The sequence below is a fragment of the Serinus canaria genome, chromosome 28 (assembly GCF_022539315.1).
Source record: "Serinus canaria isolate serCan28SL12 chromosome 28, serCan2020, whole genome shotgun sequence".
NCBI classification, from domain to species: domain Eukaryota; kingdom Metazoa; phylum Chordata; class Aves; order Passeriformes; family Fringillidae; genus Serinus; species Serinus canaria.
Window position 1 is genome coordinate 5,256,848 of NC_066341.1, and position 21,432 is coordinate 5,278,279.

Here is a 21,432-nt window from a genome sequence, read left to right on the forward strand (position 1 = left end):
TCCGACGGGGCCAATCAGAGATTTTCCCGTGGCATTCCACAGCAGCAGATAAGAATTGTTTACCGTTGTTCCTGAGGCTTCTCAGCTCTCAGGAAAGAAAAATTCCTAAGTAAAGGATTTTTCATAAACTATGTCGGTGACATCTCACCCTTCTTATTATAGTAAATTAAAAAGAAATGCACTCAAATGCTGGTGTGGAACCATCAGGGAAACCCTTCACCTGCAAAGCACCAAATTCCCATCACATCACCAAAACAATCTTAAAATAGAAGAAAATGCAAAAACAGTCCAAGGAAAGTTCATTGCTTCAAGTCCAAACAGCTGAGTTTCAGGAAAAAGTCCAAACTGAAGATGTTCTTCTTTGACAGTGCTGAAAGTTCAAGTCCAAACAGCTGAGTTTCAGGAAAAAGTCCAACTGAAGATGTTCTTCTTTGACAGTGCTGAAAAGTCCCTTTTGGTCCTGAAACAGTCTTGCAAAAACCTTTGAGCTGCTAGCTCTTTCAACCTTTTTTATTTAATTTTAATTTTTTTTTTTTTTTTTTTGAAAGAGCAGTAGCAGACAATGGCCCACTGAGGCCCCAAACAGGCTGGTCCACCAGCCACCGTTTGCGGGGGCCCCGGCCCCCGTGGAGGGAACAGGGACCCCAAACCCGGCTCACAGAATGGTGGGCCAGGTCCAGGTGGAAGGAAGAAAGCCCCCAAACCCAACAGGCACTGGCCGGGAGGCCCAGGCCCAGGGATCCGAGCCAAATGGCTCAGACCTGGTTCACGGAGCGGGCTCTGTGTTCTCTCAATCCGGCACACAGCTGCCGATATCTGGGCAGCATGAGCGACCGAACGCTTCAGCCCCGCTGAACTGGTGCAGACCAGCAGCTGGGGAAGAAAAGCTTTCCCAGGGAACAACACCCCATATCTGGGGGTGCTTTGTCCCCACAGCAGATGAGCAATGCTCACTTTGCACTGTGTCTCCTGCCTCTGCATCGCAAATGCAGAAGGTGTTCCCTCTTTCCGCCCCTCGGTACCACCCCCTGCGGGCTGGGGACCGGAGGCAGACGGCTCAGGAACCCCCTCCCCCACGCCGCAAGGGCGCGCAGGGGGAGTCAGGCATTCCAACCCCCAGCGGGAAATCCCGAACCAGACCCGGGTCAGCCCGCGAAAAACACCGAGATTGAAAGCAAGCAGGCGGCCTGAGCCTGCGATCAGCTGCCTAGCCACACCCCCCCCACGGAGGGGCAAGCCTGAGTCCCCTTCCCCCGTCCCAGCTCCCCTCGCAGGGGCAGCCTCGGGACAGCCCGAAAAGCTCGGGGGAGGGTCCCGGCTGATCGCCGGCGCCGCGGTGGCAGCCGCGGTCGGGTCCAATGATGGTTCCGCTGGGAGACTCTCAATTTCCGCTCCCTCCCCCGGCGCACTAGCTGCGGTGGGTGGCAGGGGTGCGGCCGCCGCGGTCGAAACCCGCACGGGCCCTGCTGAAGGGTCGGGCGCGGGAGGGACCGGCGCGGACAGCGCGCGACCGACCCCCGCCGGGGCGGGCCCGCGGGAGGGGCTGCAGGTCCCGGCCCCTCCTGTGGGGCAGGCAGGGGCGGGGCCCTTGGCCCTGGTTCAGGTGATAGAGCCAACCCACCTCCCCCCTGAGGGCAGCGGGGGGGGGAGGCAGTTCCACTGGCGCCTGCTCCAAGGTCGCAGAAAAAAACTTCTCTTCTGCCGCGGGCAAAGCGGCGCCCCCCCACCCCGATTCGGGGGGGCTGGAGATTTCCAGGCAGCGGATTTGGACAGGCTTGCCTTTTTCCAGCTCCAGCGAGAAGGGAGACAAACCCCGTGCATTTGCAATCCACTGATATGCTAAAGCTTTCCAGTTCAAAACTGGGAAGAGAGTTCTGAAATGCGGGTAAATTCGAGGGAAACCGAGTCCCCGGTAAAAAAGATCTCTGATAATGAATTCCATGCATTCCCAAACATATGAGTCAAAGGCATACAGCACATCAGAGAAAAAGCCATGGTGTTTTGCCCACCGGAAAAACTCATAGAAATGTGTCGTTAGCATAGGAATGCTGTCCTCATCACCCCATTTTCGCCAGAGGCCAATAATTTTCTCCTCTAAGGGAGAGAATGGAACCTCTGTCTCCGTAGGCACCCTTGTCCACATCCGAATCTGCCTCACACGAAGGGCAGCATTTTCAGGAAGGGCAGTGTAAACAGTACCTTGCGACAGTGTGCTCTGGGCTTCAGCAGGCTGCTCTGTGCCGCGAAGACACCCGGACATCTTGTCTCGGAGACTTTCCAAAAGGTTCTCTCTGTGGCCAGCCTCGGCTGTGAACTCTGCCCAATTTCAGGATCGTCAGTTCTTCAGCTCCTGGCTAGAAGCCACTCCTGTGGTCCCTGGTGTAGGTGACCATCAATGCTAAACACTCGGGGTTCACCCAAATGTAGCAATGCTCCCCTGGGCTTACCAAATGAAGAATTCTTCTTCACTCAGGGTCCAATTGTGGTGATTTCTTCACTCGAGGCACCATCTGTCAGTTCTGTCCTCAGTGTTCACCTTTCGTGGTGGTGCTCCTTTTGTCACTCGGAGGTCACCATTTATTACAGCGGTTTTCTGAGGTCCCAGGAGGAGGGAATTGACAAGACAGTTGACTCCATGCATCAGAAGGCTTGATTTATTATGATATGATATATAAGATATAAAAACTATACTAAAAGAATAAAGAGAAGGATTTCACTACAAAGCTAAGCTAAGAATAGAAAAGAATGTGTAAACTGAAGTCTTCTCAGCCCGAGACGGGCCGAACAGGTGAATTGTGATAGGCTCTCAACTGGAAACTGTCCGACGGGGCCAATCAGAGATTTTCCTGTGGCATTCCACAGCAGCAGATAAGAATTGTTTACCGTTGTTCCTGAGGCTTCTCAGCTCTCAGGAAAGGAAAATTCCTAAGTAAAGGATTTCTCATAAACTATGTCGGTGACAGCCACCTACTCTGAGTGGTGCAAGGTGCTGCATTATTCCAGGTGGTATGTTGCTGCTATGCCTCTGCTTGGCCGCAGAGTAAAGTTTTAGAGGCAGGGAGCAGGAGCTGGTCCCAATTTGTCAGTGAGGCTGGTGTTGTTGCTTGTCTGTATCACTGCAGGATTTTCATTACCAACCATATTCCTTTCCTGTACAGCTCCGACATGCTGATATCCCCCCATTGCATCTCCAGCATGACATCTCTTGCACAGTGCCTACTGTGTAATCTTCCTGAAGATAAGATGTGCTGGTTTTTATAAATGATCAAATTGGCAGCCAAATTTATAATAAAATTTAACAAAGATTTATTAGATCGTTAACAAAAATAGAATTTCGAAAAACCCACAGCCAAGGCAGCGTCAACCCCGGGTGTCGGCGCTGGATGAACCGAGATCCGACCGACAAAGTGTCAGCGTCTCCCCAGTGGTTCACCCCGGCTGCTTCATGCAGCTAGCTTATATACGGTTTATTCTGCCTGAGGCAGAAATGACTGAATGTTCCTTTGTGTCCCGTCACATGTGCAGAAATATACAAAAGTCAGTCCAGGTGTCTGGATGGTTGTCTGAACTCTTTCGGAAGAGCCTGCACTCACATGTAGCAGACTGGCGCCCACCCGGTGCTTGAGTTTGGTAGATGCAATCTTCCCAGGTGCAGGTCCTCGTGAGTAGCTTAGACATTCCAGGGAAGTCAGCAATCATGGCCCAGGAAGGTTTCATTCATACGTTAACAGACTTGATATTATCTTAACGTTGTCCAGGAACTAATTAAATAGAAATAAGACTCTGCTCCCAGCCAGGGTGGTCAAAGACATAACTTGGATTTTACAATATTTTATACACATATATAGCATGAATTATCTCTACCATATACTGCACTGGTGTAAGTGGTGGCAAGAGCAGTGTCAAGGTAGACTTCTGAAAAGTTATCTGGGCTCTCTGCACTTGCGTTCTCCAGTGGCCATAAAGAAAATTGATTTGAGAAATTAGGGTGGGCATGCTGGTACCTTGGGATCTTCCCCCACACCCTGACCTCAGCATTTCCAGCACCCTGACCCTTCATGCTTCCTGGTGTGAGAGCAGGTGCATAGCCTGTCCACTTTGGCTGAGCAGAAAGCTGCTGTGTCCATGCCTAATGCCCCCAGAGGCTAAGCCTGCCATGGTGTTAACCAAGGAAGAGTGTGTTTGAATTCATACTGGAAAAGCATGGGAAACACAAGGGAAGCCTGCTGAATTGCAGCTGCTCAGGGAGGGTCCTGAGAGGGGTCAGAGTTGCTCTAGTTCATGGCTAACATAGGTCTAGTGCCCTTGTTGACAAAAGTGTAGTGAGTGCCCTGCTCAGCATGGCCAGAAGAAGAAACAGTGTTCCTGAGATGGAGCCATAGCTGAATATGCAGATCCCCATTCTTAGTCAGATGGCTTCATTTGTGTGCCTCATGTTCTCCTTGCTTCAGATGTTTCTCTGACATCTCAAGTCTAAAAAGATGCCATTTAGAATAAAAGATGGAATTCAATACTCAGTGATTTCCCAAGAAAATATTGTAACTGCCTAATCACAAACTTGTGGCAAAAGTCACACTGGATAACCCAAACTAGCAACACCCTTTGGGACAGACACTGATCATGAGGCACATGACAACCAAACCCCAAAACTTTTATTTCCTCCTTAATATCGTAATATATGTTATAAATTAATTCATGCTTAAGGGGAGAATGTATAAAATAAAAATTGTAAAAAGATTCTAACATCAAAGGAGCCTCTGACCACAAGCAACTGGGAGACAGATGACTACACTGGAATTATGAAACTCCTGGTGGCAGCAGGAGAACAATGCCTCGTTTACTAATAAAAGAACGTGGCTTCCTCCAGAGCCATCAGAGAACACCCAAGGGTGATCATCACTTGGTAGATATCATCAATCAAGATAACTGAAGTCCTCAAGGAACATACATCTGAATACTTGACTTCCCCTGACATGATCAGTGCCTGCCACTACTCAGGAAACAGCAATTGTCCAGCCCTGCACAGTGAAAGAAACTTTCATACATATGCGGGGTTACAAAAGAAATCGGGGCACCTCTGCCTCACGCGTAAAAAACTGTATAAAATAGCCCAGCTGGAAATGGAGGGAGATCCTCCGATGCGATAGAGATAGATCAGGGTTCACCCAGCGCCAATCCCGGGCTTGACGCTGTCCCTTTGACTGTGGTTTCTGAGGACCGTACTTTGGTCACGAAAAAAAATTATTTCGCATTTATTAATTTGGATTTCTGGCTGATCATTTATAACAATATGCACCACAATTTTAAATGTCCAGAGTCTGTAATCCCAATTTTCCAAATTGTAGTTGATGGTATTTTTCAAGTACTAGATTGAAGCTAAGACAGGCCTCAACTGCTTTTGTTTTGTTCCAGGCTGCTGAAGGATCTTTAAAAACATAATGAAGGTAAAGATTGAAGAGAACAAGGTATTGATTGTTTGAAGGTGTAATATATGATAGAGATAATTCATGCTTTGTAACTGTATAAAAATCATAAAGATCCAACCGTGCCTCTGACCCCCATGGCCAGAAGCAGGGCTTTCCTCTCTATTCAAAAGATTTCCCGGACACGCCCAGATAAAATCATGGCTGTTAATGAATGAATGAGTCCTTCCCGGGCAATCATCGACCATTTCCCAGGAATGTCCAGAACATTCACAGGACGGCATCTGGAAGAGATTACATCGAGGAATGGCAACGTCTTGGCTACAACTGAAAAGAACACCATTTTGAGGAATTCAGACAGCCATCCAAACCTATGGACTGACTTTTCTACAGGACTGAATCAGTATAGTCCTCGTTATACATATGTAGGGACTTACAGAAATCTTAGGTCATTTCTGCCCTAGGCAGAATAACCTGTATATAAGCTGGATACCTGGAGCAGTTGGTGTGACGCTCGGGGGAGACACTGACACTATGTCGGTCTGACCCAGGTTCACCCAGAGTCAAAGTCCGGGGTTGAAGCTGTCTTGGCTGTAGCAGTTTTATAATATTCTATTTTTGGTTGTCGATCTAATAAATTTATAAACTTTTTTTATAAATTTGGCTGCCGATTTGATAATTTACAACAGGTACAAGAAAAATAAATTATTTATGTTATGAATAAAAAAAGCTGCCCATTTTTTTAAAAAAGTTGCAGAGTTCAGAACTTAAACCAATGGCTGCCAAGTTAGAGTTCTATCTATTTATTGTTAATAATTTCATGTTGTAATCTCCTGTTAACAGTTTCCTTCTAATTACCTGTTCTTAATAGTGCCCTGAGCCATCCCACCGCTGCCTGGTGACCCGGGAGCAGTGGAGCGCTCCCCCCTCGAGCACGGGTCCCGGCAGGACCGGGGGAGGGGGGGGGTGCGGCGGGGAGGGTGCCCGCGGGGGTGGCACGGGTGGTCCCAGGAGTGGGGACCGGCCAGAGTCACTGTGTCCTGCAGGGGCAGCTGCTGGGCATAGCCCTGCTTTTTCCGGGGAGATGGCACCCTGACGGTGAAAAGACGAGATTGACACGCAAATGTTAGGTCGTCAACTCCCTGTTGCTGAGAATTCCCTTTTTTGTATCAGTACCACCCTGCCTGGGCCAGGTAGATGGTTCAGCTTGGATGGTGAGAGGGGGAGACATCAGAGGACATGCAAAGTACCTTGGACCCAGAATGCAATGAGGCAGGACCCCCACCAAACCCAAGAAGGAACCCCTAAAACAATTAGCCAATACGGAATTAAGAGATTGAAGTGATGTCTGGACATCAGGGGTGGGGTTCAGAGCTGGCAGAGACCCTGAAAAACCTTTGTGCCTCTCACCATAGATGTCAGTTGGAGCCAGGACCCTGGACGACAAACCTGAAGAGTTGAGCAGTAGGATGTTGCTGCTGTTGTTGTTAGAATGGGACTACAATTTCTGCTTCAATATGAAAAGAGCTGTTCTTTTCTAGTTCTGTTAGCTGCTCCTGGGAGAGGTGGTAGGGGCATGAGGAACTTGTCAAACCTTTCTGACTGAGCTGATCACTTCTAATAAAGGCATTGTAAAAGAGAAAGATCTCCTGCCCTTTTTAAATTTCATTTACTTGGACCCCCCCCCCCCCCACCCCAAAAAACCCCATACCAGACCATTCTGTCCACCATGTTTTCTTGGCTGGAAGGAACCCCTTCTTCCTGGACAAGACTGAGAAAATGTCCCTTTTGTGTCAAGTAACATCTGGACCTTAGTCACACTCTCTCTTGGCTACTGCAAAAAATTAACCCTGTGCCATCTGAAACCAGGATAGGTGGCTAAGAAACTGGCTGGAGTCCACAGCCAGAGGTATGTGGTCTGTTGAGAGGTAAAATTTACTTGTAGAATATTAGAAATTATTTGTGTAGGTTGAAGTTTAATTGTAACTTGCTTACAGTTTAGCATGAGTAGGCCCTGCTCAAAGCTTGACTTTGAGGTGAGCTGTAAATGAACTCCATGAACATAAACAGCTGAGCAGAGGAGGAGACATAGATCTGGAGATCTTCAGATAAGAGCTGGGACCCTGGAGGGCCCAAGGTTACCCCAAGATGGAAGAGAAGAGCAGTTAATGGTCTGCTCATGAGGCCAAGAAGAAATAATCCAATGAGGTGTTAGAAGATTCCAGACCATAAATTGCCATTGGACCAAGAGGAATGTACAGAGCATGTGAGGAGCCTGAGAAGGTCAGGTGAACAGATTGTGAGCAGATAAAAGCCCAAGAGTTGTGCTGTTCAGGGTCCTTCTTCGGAGGCACCAGCTCAAGTTGAAATAAACTGGCTGCCTCATAACCTTCTCAAAAGAGAAGTCCCTGGGGTGAGCTCAACTGAAGCCTTTCAGTGCCTAAAGGGAGATTGTAAGAAGAGGGAAAGATTTTTTTACACAGGCAGATAGTGATAGGACAAGGGAGAATGGTTTTAAACTAAAAAAGGAGAGATTTAGAGAATGCTGAGTCATTAGGAGGAATTCTTTCATGTGAGAGTAATGAGGCCCTTGCACAAGTTGCCCAGAGAATTTGTGGCTGCCCCATCTCTGGAAGCATTCAGGTCCAAGTGGGACAGGGCTTGGAGAAACCTGGTCTAATGGAAACTCTCTGCCTGTGGCATGGGATGGAATGAAATGGGGTTTAAGGTCCCTACTAACTCTAACCTGTCTGTGATTCTATGACTATACACCTCCAGATTAAGGGTCTTCTGTGGTCTTGTGTAGAGCCTTCTTTAAATGTCGACAGGCCGAAGTCCTGAGGTTGGGTGCTACAACACAAGGTACTCAAGCAGGTACCCAGTCAGAGATGCTAAACAGAGAGGAGAGAACACAGTGAATTGTATAAGCATAGCTAAAATGGAAGTACAATTTTTCAGTAAGAAATTGTGAAAAATCAAGTGCTTGCTTCCCCATCTAGTGGTTATATTCAGAAGGAAGAATGTTCCAGTAAATATAATCTGCCAGTCTCTGGAGGCTGGGGCTATGTGCATGCACTAAGATCAGACACCACAAATATGTGCTCTCACGTGTTTTTGCGCTTTGATCCTATTTAGATGGACAAGGAGTTGCAGTTATAACTGTCCATCTCCTCTTCCCCTTCTACTTGCACAGCTCTTTTCAAAGAATCTTTTTAGAGTGAAAGAAATCAAATATATCACAAAATCATAGAAAGGTATAGGTAGGGCAAGACACTTTGTACTTTAAGTTCCTACTTGAAACAAAGCTGTCTGCAAAGTTAGATCAGGTTACTCAGTCGAACTTGATCCAGTTAAATATGAAACTCTCCAAGGATAGAGATTCATCACCTCAGTGAATATACCACCTCAGTCGATATACCAGTACTGTTCCAGCAGCTTGGGAAATCACTTGAAGAAAACAAAGTCCTAGCAAAAAAAAAAAAATGCTCCCAAGTCCTGCCAGGGAATGGGAGTGCAGGTCCCCTTTTTCTTGCACACTGTGATGTCTGCAGAGGAAGATGCTGTTTGTATTTCAGCTCTTAGGTTGTGCCAAGAAAAGGCTCAAACTGCCAGGGTTTCCCAGCAATGCAGGGTGGTGAGAGAGATTTCTCAGCTTGTTAGTTCAGACCCTGAATAGCCCTAATTAGTGACAGCCTTGCTCATGCTTTCAGGCTCTAGAGTCCTGGGCCAGTGTGCCTGGAGAGTCACAGCTCAGGAGCAGCACTGACATTGCAAGTTAATTAGAGAAGTGACCCTTAGACTATGAATGCTTCTAAGGCATTTCTTTGTATTTGTGAGTGGACTTAGTTGACCTTGCACAGATGCACTTTACTAGAAGCAAGCCACAACTTGTAAAAACCCAGCTTGCTTCCCCTGAGAAAAAACATCAGGAAGGTCGATTTAATGATCCTCTTGTAGTGTTTTTAGCCCTATGCCCCTAATTCTTGTGTTTTGACAAATCCCTTCGGTTCCTCATGTCGAACAATCCTTTGCTCTTAGGGCCTCATAAGCTTCCTTCTTGCTATCCCAGATCACCATCTAGTGGGTGCTGGAGATCCCACCACAGCCAGGGAGGACGGCTATGCCATGGCCTAAGGACACCAGTCTGCTTTTCTGAGCAGCCTTTAAGTGATGCCTGGATGAGCAGAGCTGTGTGCCAGCGGGACATCATTGGAATTTTGAAGTTTCACTCAGCTTGGCTCTTGGTTACATACAAAGGGTTTAACAGAAAAAAACTTCCCTTTTGTCAGTGGTGCCTTGGCCCATGCTATTATAAGATCTGCAGTTGAAATTGCATACAGTTCCTGGAAAGCTGAGTAAGCCCCCAAATATCCCCTTATTTTTATAAAGCCAGATTGAGTTCTAGAGTGTGCTGAGCATGTGAGTAGCTTCACCCATGAATCAACTCATAGGACATATTGATCATTTCACTTTAGCAAATATTTTACCTCGTGAATTTTCACATTGAAATTATTGTAAATCCTTGCAGATGAGGACACTAGAAGGAAACTGAATTTGATAACAATGTGAAAACGTTCTGAAACTGCACTAGATGCCAGAGTAAAGACAAGGTCTAGGCTGTGTAGCTGGTTCGTTCCTCAAAACTGTCATGAGATGATGTCTTTCCTTACAGTTGGAGGAAGATTGATGGCTCTCTTTCCACAGATAAAAATTTATGATTTAGTCCTCACAAAGGAGGAAACAAATGCTTCATAATAAACTCTCTGCTGAGTTAGAACCTCTGAAAACAATGGTGGTAACCAACATCACTGTCATGTTGTTAAAGACCCTCAGACATGGGGTGCATGGCAACGCCACCCTGATTAATTTTGGGTGAGGATTACATGCAACTATTAGTTTCCAGGGATGAACTACTGGCTTCACATTGCATATTGCCTGAAAGCGGGTTAACAGACATATTTTATTTATTGTAATTTCCAGCAAACATGTGCTTGAAAATACATGGCTTGGCCACTGTTCAGTCATCCAGTAGCTTTAATTTAGCAGTTTCTGACTCAGGGTCATGATGTCACAGGAGGTGTGAGCTGCCACAAGAGAGAGCAGGACCTTAACAAAATATTCAGAAGTGGATCTGTAAGACCCACAGAAATGGTATGGCAACTGGGAAAGCATGTGACATTGGTTAGTTGAGTGTGACATAAATCCACGCTGCTGTTGAAAAAGGAAGCCCTATTCCTCTTAAGGTTGCTTGCCCTTGCCACCTCTCCCATGCTGTAAGGAATGAATTATCTGAGAAATAGTTCATCAGTTCAGAAACAAGTTAAAAAATAGGTTTCAACTGAATCAACTCCAGCAGAACCTAACTTACACAGAGTCCTGGATATATTTCCCAAATAATAAGAATAACTGTACTGCTGAAAATCAAGGAGATGTTGGTAGAATGGACCTCTGGAGTCCTCAGGTACAACTTTCCTTGACCCAGGTCTGCTACCAGAAGCAGACAAGATAGTATATTAACTGACCTACATGGTGTGAGCATCTACAAAGTGCCTTCTTGTCCAGGACACCGATAGAGTGATAAAGCTAGAAATGAGACAGCAATTACCTGTGGTGCTGTCTTCACTCAGAGCATCTGTTTCTTTTTTTGCTGATGAATGCTTATGATGGATCAAAATATCACTGTCATGCTATGGAACAACTGTGAATGCTCAAGAGTCTGAGTCCTTCCAAATGACACTCGCAGAAGTAGAAAGCCTTCAAATACAGTGGGTTTGTTTTGGCTGGGGTTTTCTTTGTGATGTGGTGGCTTTTTGCCTCTGTGGGGTTTTTGTGTTTGTTTGTTGTTTGTTCATTTGTTTTTCTTTTGTTCAGTTTTTTGTGTGGTGGGGAGTTTTTTGGTGGGGTTTGGGGTTGTTTTTTTTTTTTTTTTTAATTTTTTTTTTTTTTTTTTTGAGCGCTCAGCTATGGAAAAATATTTAATTTGTCAAAGTCATAGTGACTTTTAGGCCATGTCCCCTTAGAAATACTGACCTAACAATAGTACTAATCAGAAAGTATGGCATTTATAGTATCTTAATGGCATGCACCCAAAATAGATTCTAGTTATATCAGCAAGTTGACAAGCTCATAGGGTACAGATAACTCTTGTAATTAATTTCTAAAAGTCACAAGAACTGTGAAGTTGGTGTAGGTGGAGTTTACTTTTTATTGAAATAATAAATTGTTAGAATCACATTTATCCTGGTATTACTACAGATTTACTTGAAAGTAAATTAAATCACAATCAGAAACCTCCCAACACTGTTAGGATAAAACTGTTAATTTTCCTCTCTTATGCTAATGATTCTGAGAAGTATGGGCTCTAATTAGAACATGAATAGAGAACACACTGTGACCTGCTGGTTCTTCAGTGTATGCAACTTTCTGAGGTACATTATTTCTAAAACACTCCCCTTAAATAGGTCACATCACTCACTATGCTAGTACCACACATTCATTAGAGAAGCACAGGACAGCAATTCCTATAATTAAAGTTGCCCAACATTTTCATTATAAAAGCATGTTCACAGTTTCTTTTAGGTTTAATAGGTTTTAATGTTCTAAAATGAATTTTTTTGTAATGGATATTTGTATCAGAATAAGTACTTAAGTAATTGTTGTTTTTTAGACACATAATAAGTAATTACTCTGACTCTCACTTTTCAATACTAGTGTTTGGCTCAGTTTGTAGGAACTGTCTGCTTTGGGAAAGGAACTTAAATACATAAAGACTGGAGCTAAGTCAGCCATGCTGTATATCCCTGAAAATTACAGTTCTTGTGTGAATAGAAACATGCTAATTCTTTTGGCTACATTCTCTGCAAATTGTCTGCACCAAATGTTCTCCAGGGAAAAGGCACACACAAAGTCTAGAACCACACACAGACTCAGGCTGCCATGCAGACATCATGCAGCTTCCAGCACTAATGTCCAGCCCTGTAAGCTCCCAGTGGACATACATAAAATAAAAAAATCTTTCAAAGCTATTCAAAGTCTCAGGTCATGATCAGAGGATATGCTAAAATCAGCTTTAAGTCATCTGGGATCAAATGAAAAATGCTGCAGTGTTTCAATGGTTTTCTGGGGTCCCAGGATGAGGGAAGAGACGAGACAGTTGACTCCATGCATCAGAAGGCTTGATTTATTATGATATGATATATAAGATATAAAAACTATACTAAAAGAATGAAGCTAGAGATTTCACTACCAAGGCTATGCTCAGAATAGAAAAGAATGTGTAAACTGAAGTCTTCTCACCCCGAGACGGGCCGAACAGGTGAATTGTGATAGGCTCTTAATTGCAAACAGTCTGACAGGGCCAATCACAGATTTCTCCCCGTTGCATTCCACAGCAGCAGATAAGAATTGTTTACAATTTGTTCCGAGGACTCTCAGTTCTCAGGAGAGGAAAAATCCTAAGTAAAGGATTTTTCATAAACTATGTCGGTGACACTGCAGCCCCAGATATCTGTGGATTCCATGGCTGGAGCTCTACCCTCAGGGAAAACAGAATGACTTGTTCAGGACCATGTAGCTTATTGACTAGTGGTAAGTTTATTTAAGCCAGGGAAGCACGACAGGACCCATCTCAGGTGAAAAGCAAGACTCTTAATGGTATTTTTCTTCTGCCTTGGTAGCTGGAGAGTGAGAGGTTAAACAGAGCCTCCTGCTGCTTAAAGTGCCCCTGGAACGCAGACGTGGTCTTCACTGATCTCCAGGACCTTTCAAAGCTGATGGAAAGTGTCTGTTCAGTAACATCAGCCAGCTTTCAGTCCCCTGCCACACAGCCCACTGGATCCCATGAACTCAGGTGGGCTGAGAGTTCTCAAGAGATTTTTGACTTGATCTTGTCTCTGAATCCTGTCTCAAAGCTCAGAGACCTGAGCTTGGTGCAACTGACTTGGTGGAAAGAAAGGACTTCCTTGGTGGAAAGTAAGACCAGGAAAGCTTTTGAAGTCCCTTGGCAGTATCAACTCTAGTTGACCTTTGGGTTTCCTCTACCATCTCTGCACACTGAAGAAGTATTCCTATGTTCCACTTCATTAGTCTGTCCTTGTTTCCATCCCCATGTATAGATTTTTGGGCTCATTCACAAGTTCTATGTTTACCAAGTTTGTCTCCCAACACATTTACTTACTCCTGTGATTGCTGGGACAGACTGTTCTTGTGCTTGGAGGAAGTCCTTAACAAACTGCCAGCTCTTTTGAGCTCCTTTGTCCTTCAGAGCTAACTCACAGAATCTCATTTCACTTGAATAACCCAAAGTCATTCTCTTGAAGGGGCTGCAATCTGCCATTTATCTTTGTCACTCCTCTCAGAACCTTGAATGCCACAATTTCATGGTTGTTACAACGAACATGACCATTGATTATCATGTCCCCAGACATTCCTCTCTTAGTCATGAGTACCAGATACAGCTGGGTGTCCAGTTGAACTAGATGGCCTGTCTAGCAAGTGTGGTAAGAATTTGTCCCTAACACGCTTTATAAAACACGTGGATTTCCTGTGCCCACTGTCTTGCAAATTCAACTGATATCGCAGCTTGCACTAGCAATCATAAAACTCCAAAGAATATTGCCTGATCTACAGAAATATTCCATAATATCTTGAAGATGGACATTTACTTACAGATAGGTATTTTGTATTTAAAAATAGGTATTCTGTGTGGTGTGGTCAACATGCTGGAAGGAAGGGATAGCATCCAAAAAGACCTGGACAGGCTGGAGAGATGGAACTTCCGAACTTCTACAAGGCCAAGTGCAACTCCTGCACATGTGTCAGGGCAATCCCAAGAACAAACACAGGCTGAGGGGAGAAAGGATTGAGAAAAGACCTGGGGAGAAGGACTTGTGAGTGCAGGTGGATAAGAAGCTCAACGTGCCCTGACCACAGGCACTGGCACACAGAAACCCACCCTGTGCTGGGCTCATTGCCCAGCATGGGCAGCAGGGGATTCTGCCCTCTTCCCCAATCAGGTGAGATCCCATCTGAGGAGCTGCTTCCAGCCCTGGGAAACAACAACAGGAGGATGAGGAGCTGCTGAAGCAAGTCCAGAGGAGGCCACAGAGATGCTCCAAGGGCTGGAGCCCCTCTGCTCTGGGGACAGGCTGGGAGAGCTGGGGGTGCTTAGCCTGGAGAAGAGAAGGCTGTGGAGAGACCTTAGAGCCTGGTCCAGTACCTATAGGGGCTTCAAGAAAGCTGGAGAGACTTTGGACAGGAGTCTAGAATGACAGGACAAGGGCGAATGGCTTCCCACTGCAAGAGGGCAGGGTTAGATGGGATATTGCCAAGAAATTCTTGGCTGGTAGACCAGTGAAGCCCTGGCACAGCTTGCCCAGAGATGTGGTTGACCCATCCCTGGGTGTTCCAGGCCAGGTTGGATGTGGCGTGGAGCTACCTGGTCTAGAGAAAGGTGTCCCTGTCTATGGAAATGAGGGTAATGAGATGGGCTTTAAGGTTCCTTGGAACCCAAACCATTCTCTGATGATACTTTTTAAATTTATTTTCTTTGAATTAGTGCTATTAGTTTATTTGTAACAAGTTTTGTCAGTTTTGCTGTTATATTCCTGATGGACGATTCTCCTAGCGGGCAAACTAGATGGTTTCAATGCATGGTACTTACAAATGGAATCAGGAGCCTGGCCCGTGGATTCTGCCTTAGGCTAGTGTGATAGCTTGTGATGTAGTGAAACGAAAGGCACTGTGCATGCTGTTGTTAAATGAACCTCGAAGCAATAACTAGGGGTAAGACGAGAATCTTTAATTGCTCAGTTTCTACCCCCTGTGCCAGCTGCTGCTGAGCGCAGGACGTGACACCAGCAGCAGCTCAGGGCCTGCTCGCCTGGGCTTCGCAGCCACGGGAAGAGGCGCAGAGGGCAAGGCCGCGCACGGGACGGAGACGCGCGGGCAATTGGCCCCGCTCCGACCACCGCGGCCGCCGCGGCACACACGGTGCGCAGGCCACAGGGAGCGATCGGGCCAGCGGGGGCCCCATAATGAGTCGGCCCACGGGGAAGCTGCGCAGACCACACGTAGGAAGCTGCAGAACCAACAAGGACCTAGCCCGAAAGCCCGCTGAGCCCCAAAGTCCCCTAGCGCCGGCCCCACCCTCCGCGCACGCGCAGCGCCGTCCCGGAGCGGCCCCATATCGGGGCGTGCGCGTCGCGCGGAGTCCGCCGTGAGCGGTGTCGTCCGGCCGCGCGATGCACTGTGGGTGCGGCTGAGGAAGTAAAATGGCGGACCTGGCGAACGAAGGTAGGTGGGAGTTGCAGGCGTTGCTGCTCTGGCCTACAGCGGCCCTACGCTTCCGTGAGCCTAGCCTAGCCTAGCCTAGCCTAGCCTAGCCCGGCCCGGCCCGGCCCGGCCCGGCTCTGCGATCCGCGTTCAGGGTCCGGTCCGGTAGCGCCACCTCCCCGCGGCCGTCCCGGTCCCAATGGGGCGAGCGGCCGGACAAAGGGAGCGCCTTGGCCGGGCCACCGCGCTATCCGCGAGGCGCGGACGGACGAAGCCAGGCTGGGGCCTTCGTCCTTAGGTGCCTCCCGCGGGTTGGTGGCTCTGGGCTCGCGATGCGGCGACTCCCGGAGTCGGGGCCCCGGGGCCGGTGCTCGCTGGATGCGGACAGCGGGCCCGGCGCTGGGCACGGCCCCTGGAGCACGGTAGCGAGCTCTGTGTCTTGGCCCCGGCTCTGAGCCTCTTTGTGCCCCGCCTTGTGCAGTTGCTTTTTGGAGTTATTGTCCGCAGCTTTCGTACTACTGTAAATCTTTCTTTTGCTTATACTCGTGTTAATCCTTTCTTTAGTTCAGGGATTGATTGAAGGCCTATGTAAAAACAAGGCAGGGTATCGTAATAGATGCATTGTATTTTTTTGAGCTGTAAACATCAGAGGTGGGCTAGTAAAGTGGCTTCATTTTTTTCCGAAGAGCATTAGAAGAACCTGGGCTGCAATTCTGCAGTTATTTGGATATTCTGCCCCAAGGTGTGTACAGTAGTGTTTTAAGTGGCAGTGGGTATCTATATTTTGCCTTTGGGAATGACATATGTCTCTCAGTGTTTTGGCAAAAGCCAGTTTGCCTGGCTGTCTCTGTTGTCTCTCATCATTCCTCTCAGCTAATGGAAGAGGAAAAGAAGTGCCCAGAGGGAGGTGAATGAAAGTGTATGTGAGGCCCCTTCTTTCAGGACTGTTTCTTACTTTGGAACTCTGTGTCAGTAGTAATTACTGTTCTGATATTAATGTTAAACAACAGGAAGCAAATAAATATTGTAGGTGCAGCCTTTGAAGATGAAGCCTCCAAACAGCTAAAAATATAATTACACTTAAGTTAACAAATCCTGTGATGTAGCATTGGCTTGAGCTGTTGGCTCCCAGACTCAAGGTGAGTTGTCACCGCCTGAGGAGGCGTGATAAGTGGTTTCAAGAATAGTAGTAGCCAAATCTGTAATGACCATTTGTGAGAAACTTAACTTTAGTACTTAATTTATGTACTGCCATTATAATGACCCTTATAATAAATTTTAATGGGTTCTTTTGTTCTCTTGGAACAACCAGAAGCTTGGCAGTAGCTATCTTAAGTCATGCAAGCCCCTCACTTTACCTCCCCTTTCTGCTGGAGAACATTAAGCTCAACAGTTTACCAATATTTATTACATCTTTTGATGATGACTTGTTGTGTGTTTCTATCTCTACTTCTCTTTTTCTGCAGGGTCTCGTAGACTGTCTGGGATGGCAAGGGGGAGTGTGATCTCATCCTTATGATCCTTTCCTGCCTCCAGGGACTTATCTCTCCTGTAAATCTCTTTAGTTTATACTCACCTGTCTTTCCAGAGTTGTCACCTTCATCTGTTGCTGTTCTATTTCTTCTTGCAATAAGAATGTGATACAATCTTTCCTCAGATGAAGTAAGATAAGCTTGCTTTGGAACTGTCATCTCCTCTTTCTAATATTATTGACAGTTGCTAGTTTTGTTCCTTTCAGTGCCATTTTTGAGGTGTATGTTCTTTGTATAACAGTGGAAATACGTGCACTTCCCGGAATTCGCATCTTTCTGCTGAAAATCAGAGAATTCTGTAGTCTTTCTACTTGGCTCATTTGCAGTTTCTGTCATGGCAAGGATCTTCTCAGGTGGCTGTTTTATCCTCATGCTTAAGCACATTGGTTAGTTTTATGTTTCCATTGTTTAGGTGAATCCTTTACTTCATTGTGCTCAGGTATTTTCATCTAAATATGTGAAGTAAATATTTTGGTACCAATAGTTCTTTGACTTTCTGCTTCATATTGGTCTTCTATTGTTTATAGCATTTGATAGCTTAATGTTCATGTTCACAAAAAAGTGTGATTACAACGAAGTTCTTAACGTTCCTGAATCTTGATTGATCTGTACAACATTGCTGTCTCAATCATACTTTGTTCTTAGGTGTGAAGCTAATTATTCTTTGACACATAGTCGACACAAGTACCTAGAATGAGGTTTCAGTCATTCTTGCAGACTGTTTTTGTTTGGTGTGTTTAAACAGTCCAGTGGACAGGCAGCTTTTAATGTCTGTTCATGCAGATGAAACTCAAGATTTTTTACCTGTTTGATTACTACAACAAACCTTTTCTTGGCCTTGAAAAGTTGAGCTGAGATTTATGTGGCTTGTGTCCTCTCATCTTACTGATATAAAGCTCTTTTAACCTGTAACTTTTGCCATGACACCCATCTTTAAATTAATTGATTGGTGTTTCTGTTTCCAACAGTATATTAGGTATCTTTACCTTGTAGGTTCTGAGGTCTGTCTTAAACTATTTAATGTCTTAAATCACTGCTGAGCTGTCATTACTGCCTCCAAGTAACCATTCTACCAATGTCCTTTGCAATTTCGAACTATTTTTATGGATGATCTTTCTGATGCATTTCTTCAAAGCTACAAGCATTCCCTCTAATAATTACTTCATTTTTTTTTTCATTCTTATTGTTCCTCAATATTTTTCATCCACTTGCCTTTGCTTTGTTTCTAGTGAGTTGGTGAAACTGCTCCCCACCTCTTTATATTGGAGTGATGACCAACTGTATCTTGACAAGGGAAGGTTGTTAGTTTAAGGGGGTCCTCTACTGCCTGGAAGGGGGCTAAAAGATGATATAGTCCAAGTGCTACTTTCTGAAGAAGTTTGTAGTGTGAAGTTTCCTAGGAACAGATCCTGGTCTTGGCATTGCCTGTCATGGTGGGAGATGAGTTGATAAGTGTGGAGCTAATGAAGAGGAAGAGAGAGTAGCTTCTCCCTAGCTGTCTGAAGTTTGATTGACTTTGCTGCAAAGATTTAGTGACATTGTAATAAAGGTTTTGGGGACTGTCATTGTGAGGGTGATTACTGAAAAGCAGGGGTTTAGATTGGTAAGCACAATTGTTATTGGTACTAATGTATAAAGTAGTTACTGAATGTTCTTAGAACTTTTTTTGGAGTCTTCGGTACTTCACTGCCACATGTGTGAAGTGTTAGTATTAAGACAATCCACCTAGAATACCAAAGAGAACTAGCACCTTCCTGTTTCCCTAGTATATTTATGGGAACCAGAATGCTTTTCTCATTAACTTTTGGCTAAAACACAACTAGTCATTTCCTTGTCTATAACTTACTGCTGAAGCTGCATTTTTAAGACAACAGGCTCCCCCTTGTGTGAGGAATAAATTAATCTTTTCAATGGCTGCAAAGTGATACAAATTTTTCTCAGGGCTAAAATTTGATGGATGTATTCACATTTTCCTTTCAGGGGGTGTCTGCAACTTGCTTGGCTTTATGAAATTGCTGAGCATACAGTTCACAATCATAACATGTTTACTGTATGTAACTGCCTTAAATTAATTAGAGGCTAGAGAGCAGTAGTGAAGGAAGGGACCTGGGAGTTCTGGTGAATGGCAAGTTTGATCTGAGTCAGCAGTGCCTTGGAGCCAGGATGGCTAACCATGTCCTTAGGGGCATCAGGCCAACTGGATGAGGGAGGGGATTGTGTGTCTCTGCTCTGCACTGGGGCAGCCTCAGCTTGAGTTCTGGGGGCAGTTTTGGGCACCACAGTATAAAAAAGACATTAAGCTAGTAGAGAAGTGTCCAAAGAAGGGCAACAAGGATGGGGAAGGGTCCCACAAGAAGGGAAGCTGTAGGAGGAGCTGCTGAGGGCATTTGGTTTGTTCAGCCTGGAGGATACTGAGGGGAGACCTCAATGCAGTCTTCAGCCTTCTCATGAGAGGCAGATATCAGTCTGTACACTCTCATTACAATGAGCGAGCTTGAAGAAACAGCATGAAGCTGAGTCAGGGGAGGTTTAGGTTGGATACCAGGAAAAGGTTTTCCACCCAGAAGGAGGCTGAGCGCATAAGGCTTCTTATGGCCGTGGTCACAGCACCAAGCCTGAGTTCAAGAAGTGTTTGGACAGTGCTCTGTCCCGTGGTAGCCTTTTTGGGATGCCCTGTTGTTCTGGTTTAGGGCAAATTTGGGAGAAAACCTCTGAAGGGGTTCCTCTAGAAAGCAGATTCAAGCGGCCCCTCCCCCAACTGGTTCATGAAAATATTTCCTTGGAGAAAAGTAGAAAAAACCTTATTTATTTTCACAGGCAAAGCACTCACCAGCACAAAAAATGAACAATATTAAACAATAAAACCTCTTGCTGCTCTGAAGAGGTGACAAACTCAGAAAGTCCCTCTGTGGGCTGTAGCTCGGCTCACTCAGTCTCTTATCAGTCCCTCCGGCACTGGAAATGCCGTGGTCCAGGCTTGGCCTGGTAGGCCACAGGTGCGAACTTGGGGGTTCAGTCCAGAGCAGGTTGAAATAGTTACAGGAAAAAGAAAAACCACAGTCCAGGGAACTTGTCTGCTCAGCGAGCTAAAAACTAGCTGAAAGCAAAGGAAAGCTCTGTCCGTGCTGCAAACAACATAGTCTGGGAGAAGGATGTGGGGGAGCAAGTGCAATTTCTGATAACAAACTCTGTGTTTCTTCTTTCCCCCCTTCACTCTTGGAACCAGTCCTAATGGTGCAGAATTTATTTTGGGGCTAAGCCGACTAATAGGGATACAGGCATCATAATGTTACCTCAGGACGTTTCACCCCTTATCCCCATACTGTCAGCTTACTACCAGCGCTAGTGTATATTCTGACTCAACACACGCATACATTTATATACACATATACACAGTATATAGCTATATACAGACAATGACAATGACATTCAGCAGACAGTGGTATTTACATATCGTTCTCACCCAACAATCAGATCTCCCTGAGTAACGTGTCATGTTGTTCCATCTTTCTGTGTTATCTGCCATGTGTAACTTGGTCCCTGAGCAAAGATAATCCCACAAATGAGTTTGTCTGTACTCAAGGCAGAATTGATCCAAACGGTCTTTCCTAATAAACCTCTGACATGTGCCAGTGGGATTTTCTCTACTGTATGCAGGGGCAGGGGTTTAGACTGGGCAGGGCCTGCTTGGTTAATGAAGCCTCCAGTGTTAACTAACGAGGTGGCCTTTGCTAGATGCTGCTCCCAGTTTTTGAAAGATCCCACAACCACTGCTTTCAAGGTGGTTTTTAACAGTCCATTGTACCTCTCCGCTTTGTCTGTGGTTGGTGCATGGTAGGGGATATGGTACACCCTCTCAATGCCATGTTCCCTAGCCCAGTTGTTTATAAGGCTATTGTTGAAATGAGTTCCGTTGTTTGACTTAAATCTTCTCAGGGGTACCATGCCTCCAAAGGAAGTGCTCTTCAAGGCCCAGGACGGTGTTAAAGGCAGTAGCGTGAGACACAGGGTAGGTTTGCACCACCGCCATCTTGTGGTGGCTTCTATCATTGCGAGCACGTAGCGCTTGCCTTGGCGTGTCTGGGGTAGTGGGATGTAGTCCATCTGCCAGGCCTCCCCATACTTGTACTTGGACTGCCGTCCACCATACCATAGGGGCTTCACTTGCTTGGCCTGCTTGATGCCAGCACACGTCTCACAGTCAT

General features: G+C 45.8%; 1 protein-coding gene and 1 long non-coding RNA gene across 3 annotated transcripts in view; one reads left to right on the forward strand and one right to left on the reverse strand.

The window, feature by feature from the left end:
- LOC127060946 (uncharacterized) overlaps window positions 1-21,432 on the reverse strand; it is a 340,458-nt gene that overhangs the window by 228,189 nt on the left and 90,837 nt on the right. The window lies entirely within an intron of this gene.
- RANBP3 (RAN binding protein 3) overlaps window positions 15,575-21,432 on the forward strand; it is a 58,062-nt gene continuing 52,204 nt past the window's right edge. Inside the window, exon 1 of one of the 2 annotated variants that reach the window (XM_018921707.3) lies at window positions 15,575-15,716. In XM_018921707.3, coding sequence (XP_018777252.1) covers window positions 15,695-15,716 — 22 coding nt within the window. In that variant the 5' untranslated portion in view covers window positions 15,575-15,694. The remainder of the gene's footprint in view (window positions 15,717-21,432) is intronic. The other variant, XM_018921709.3, reaches the window with a different exon arrangement.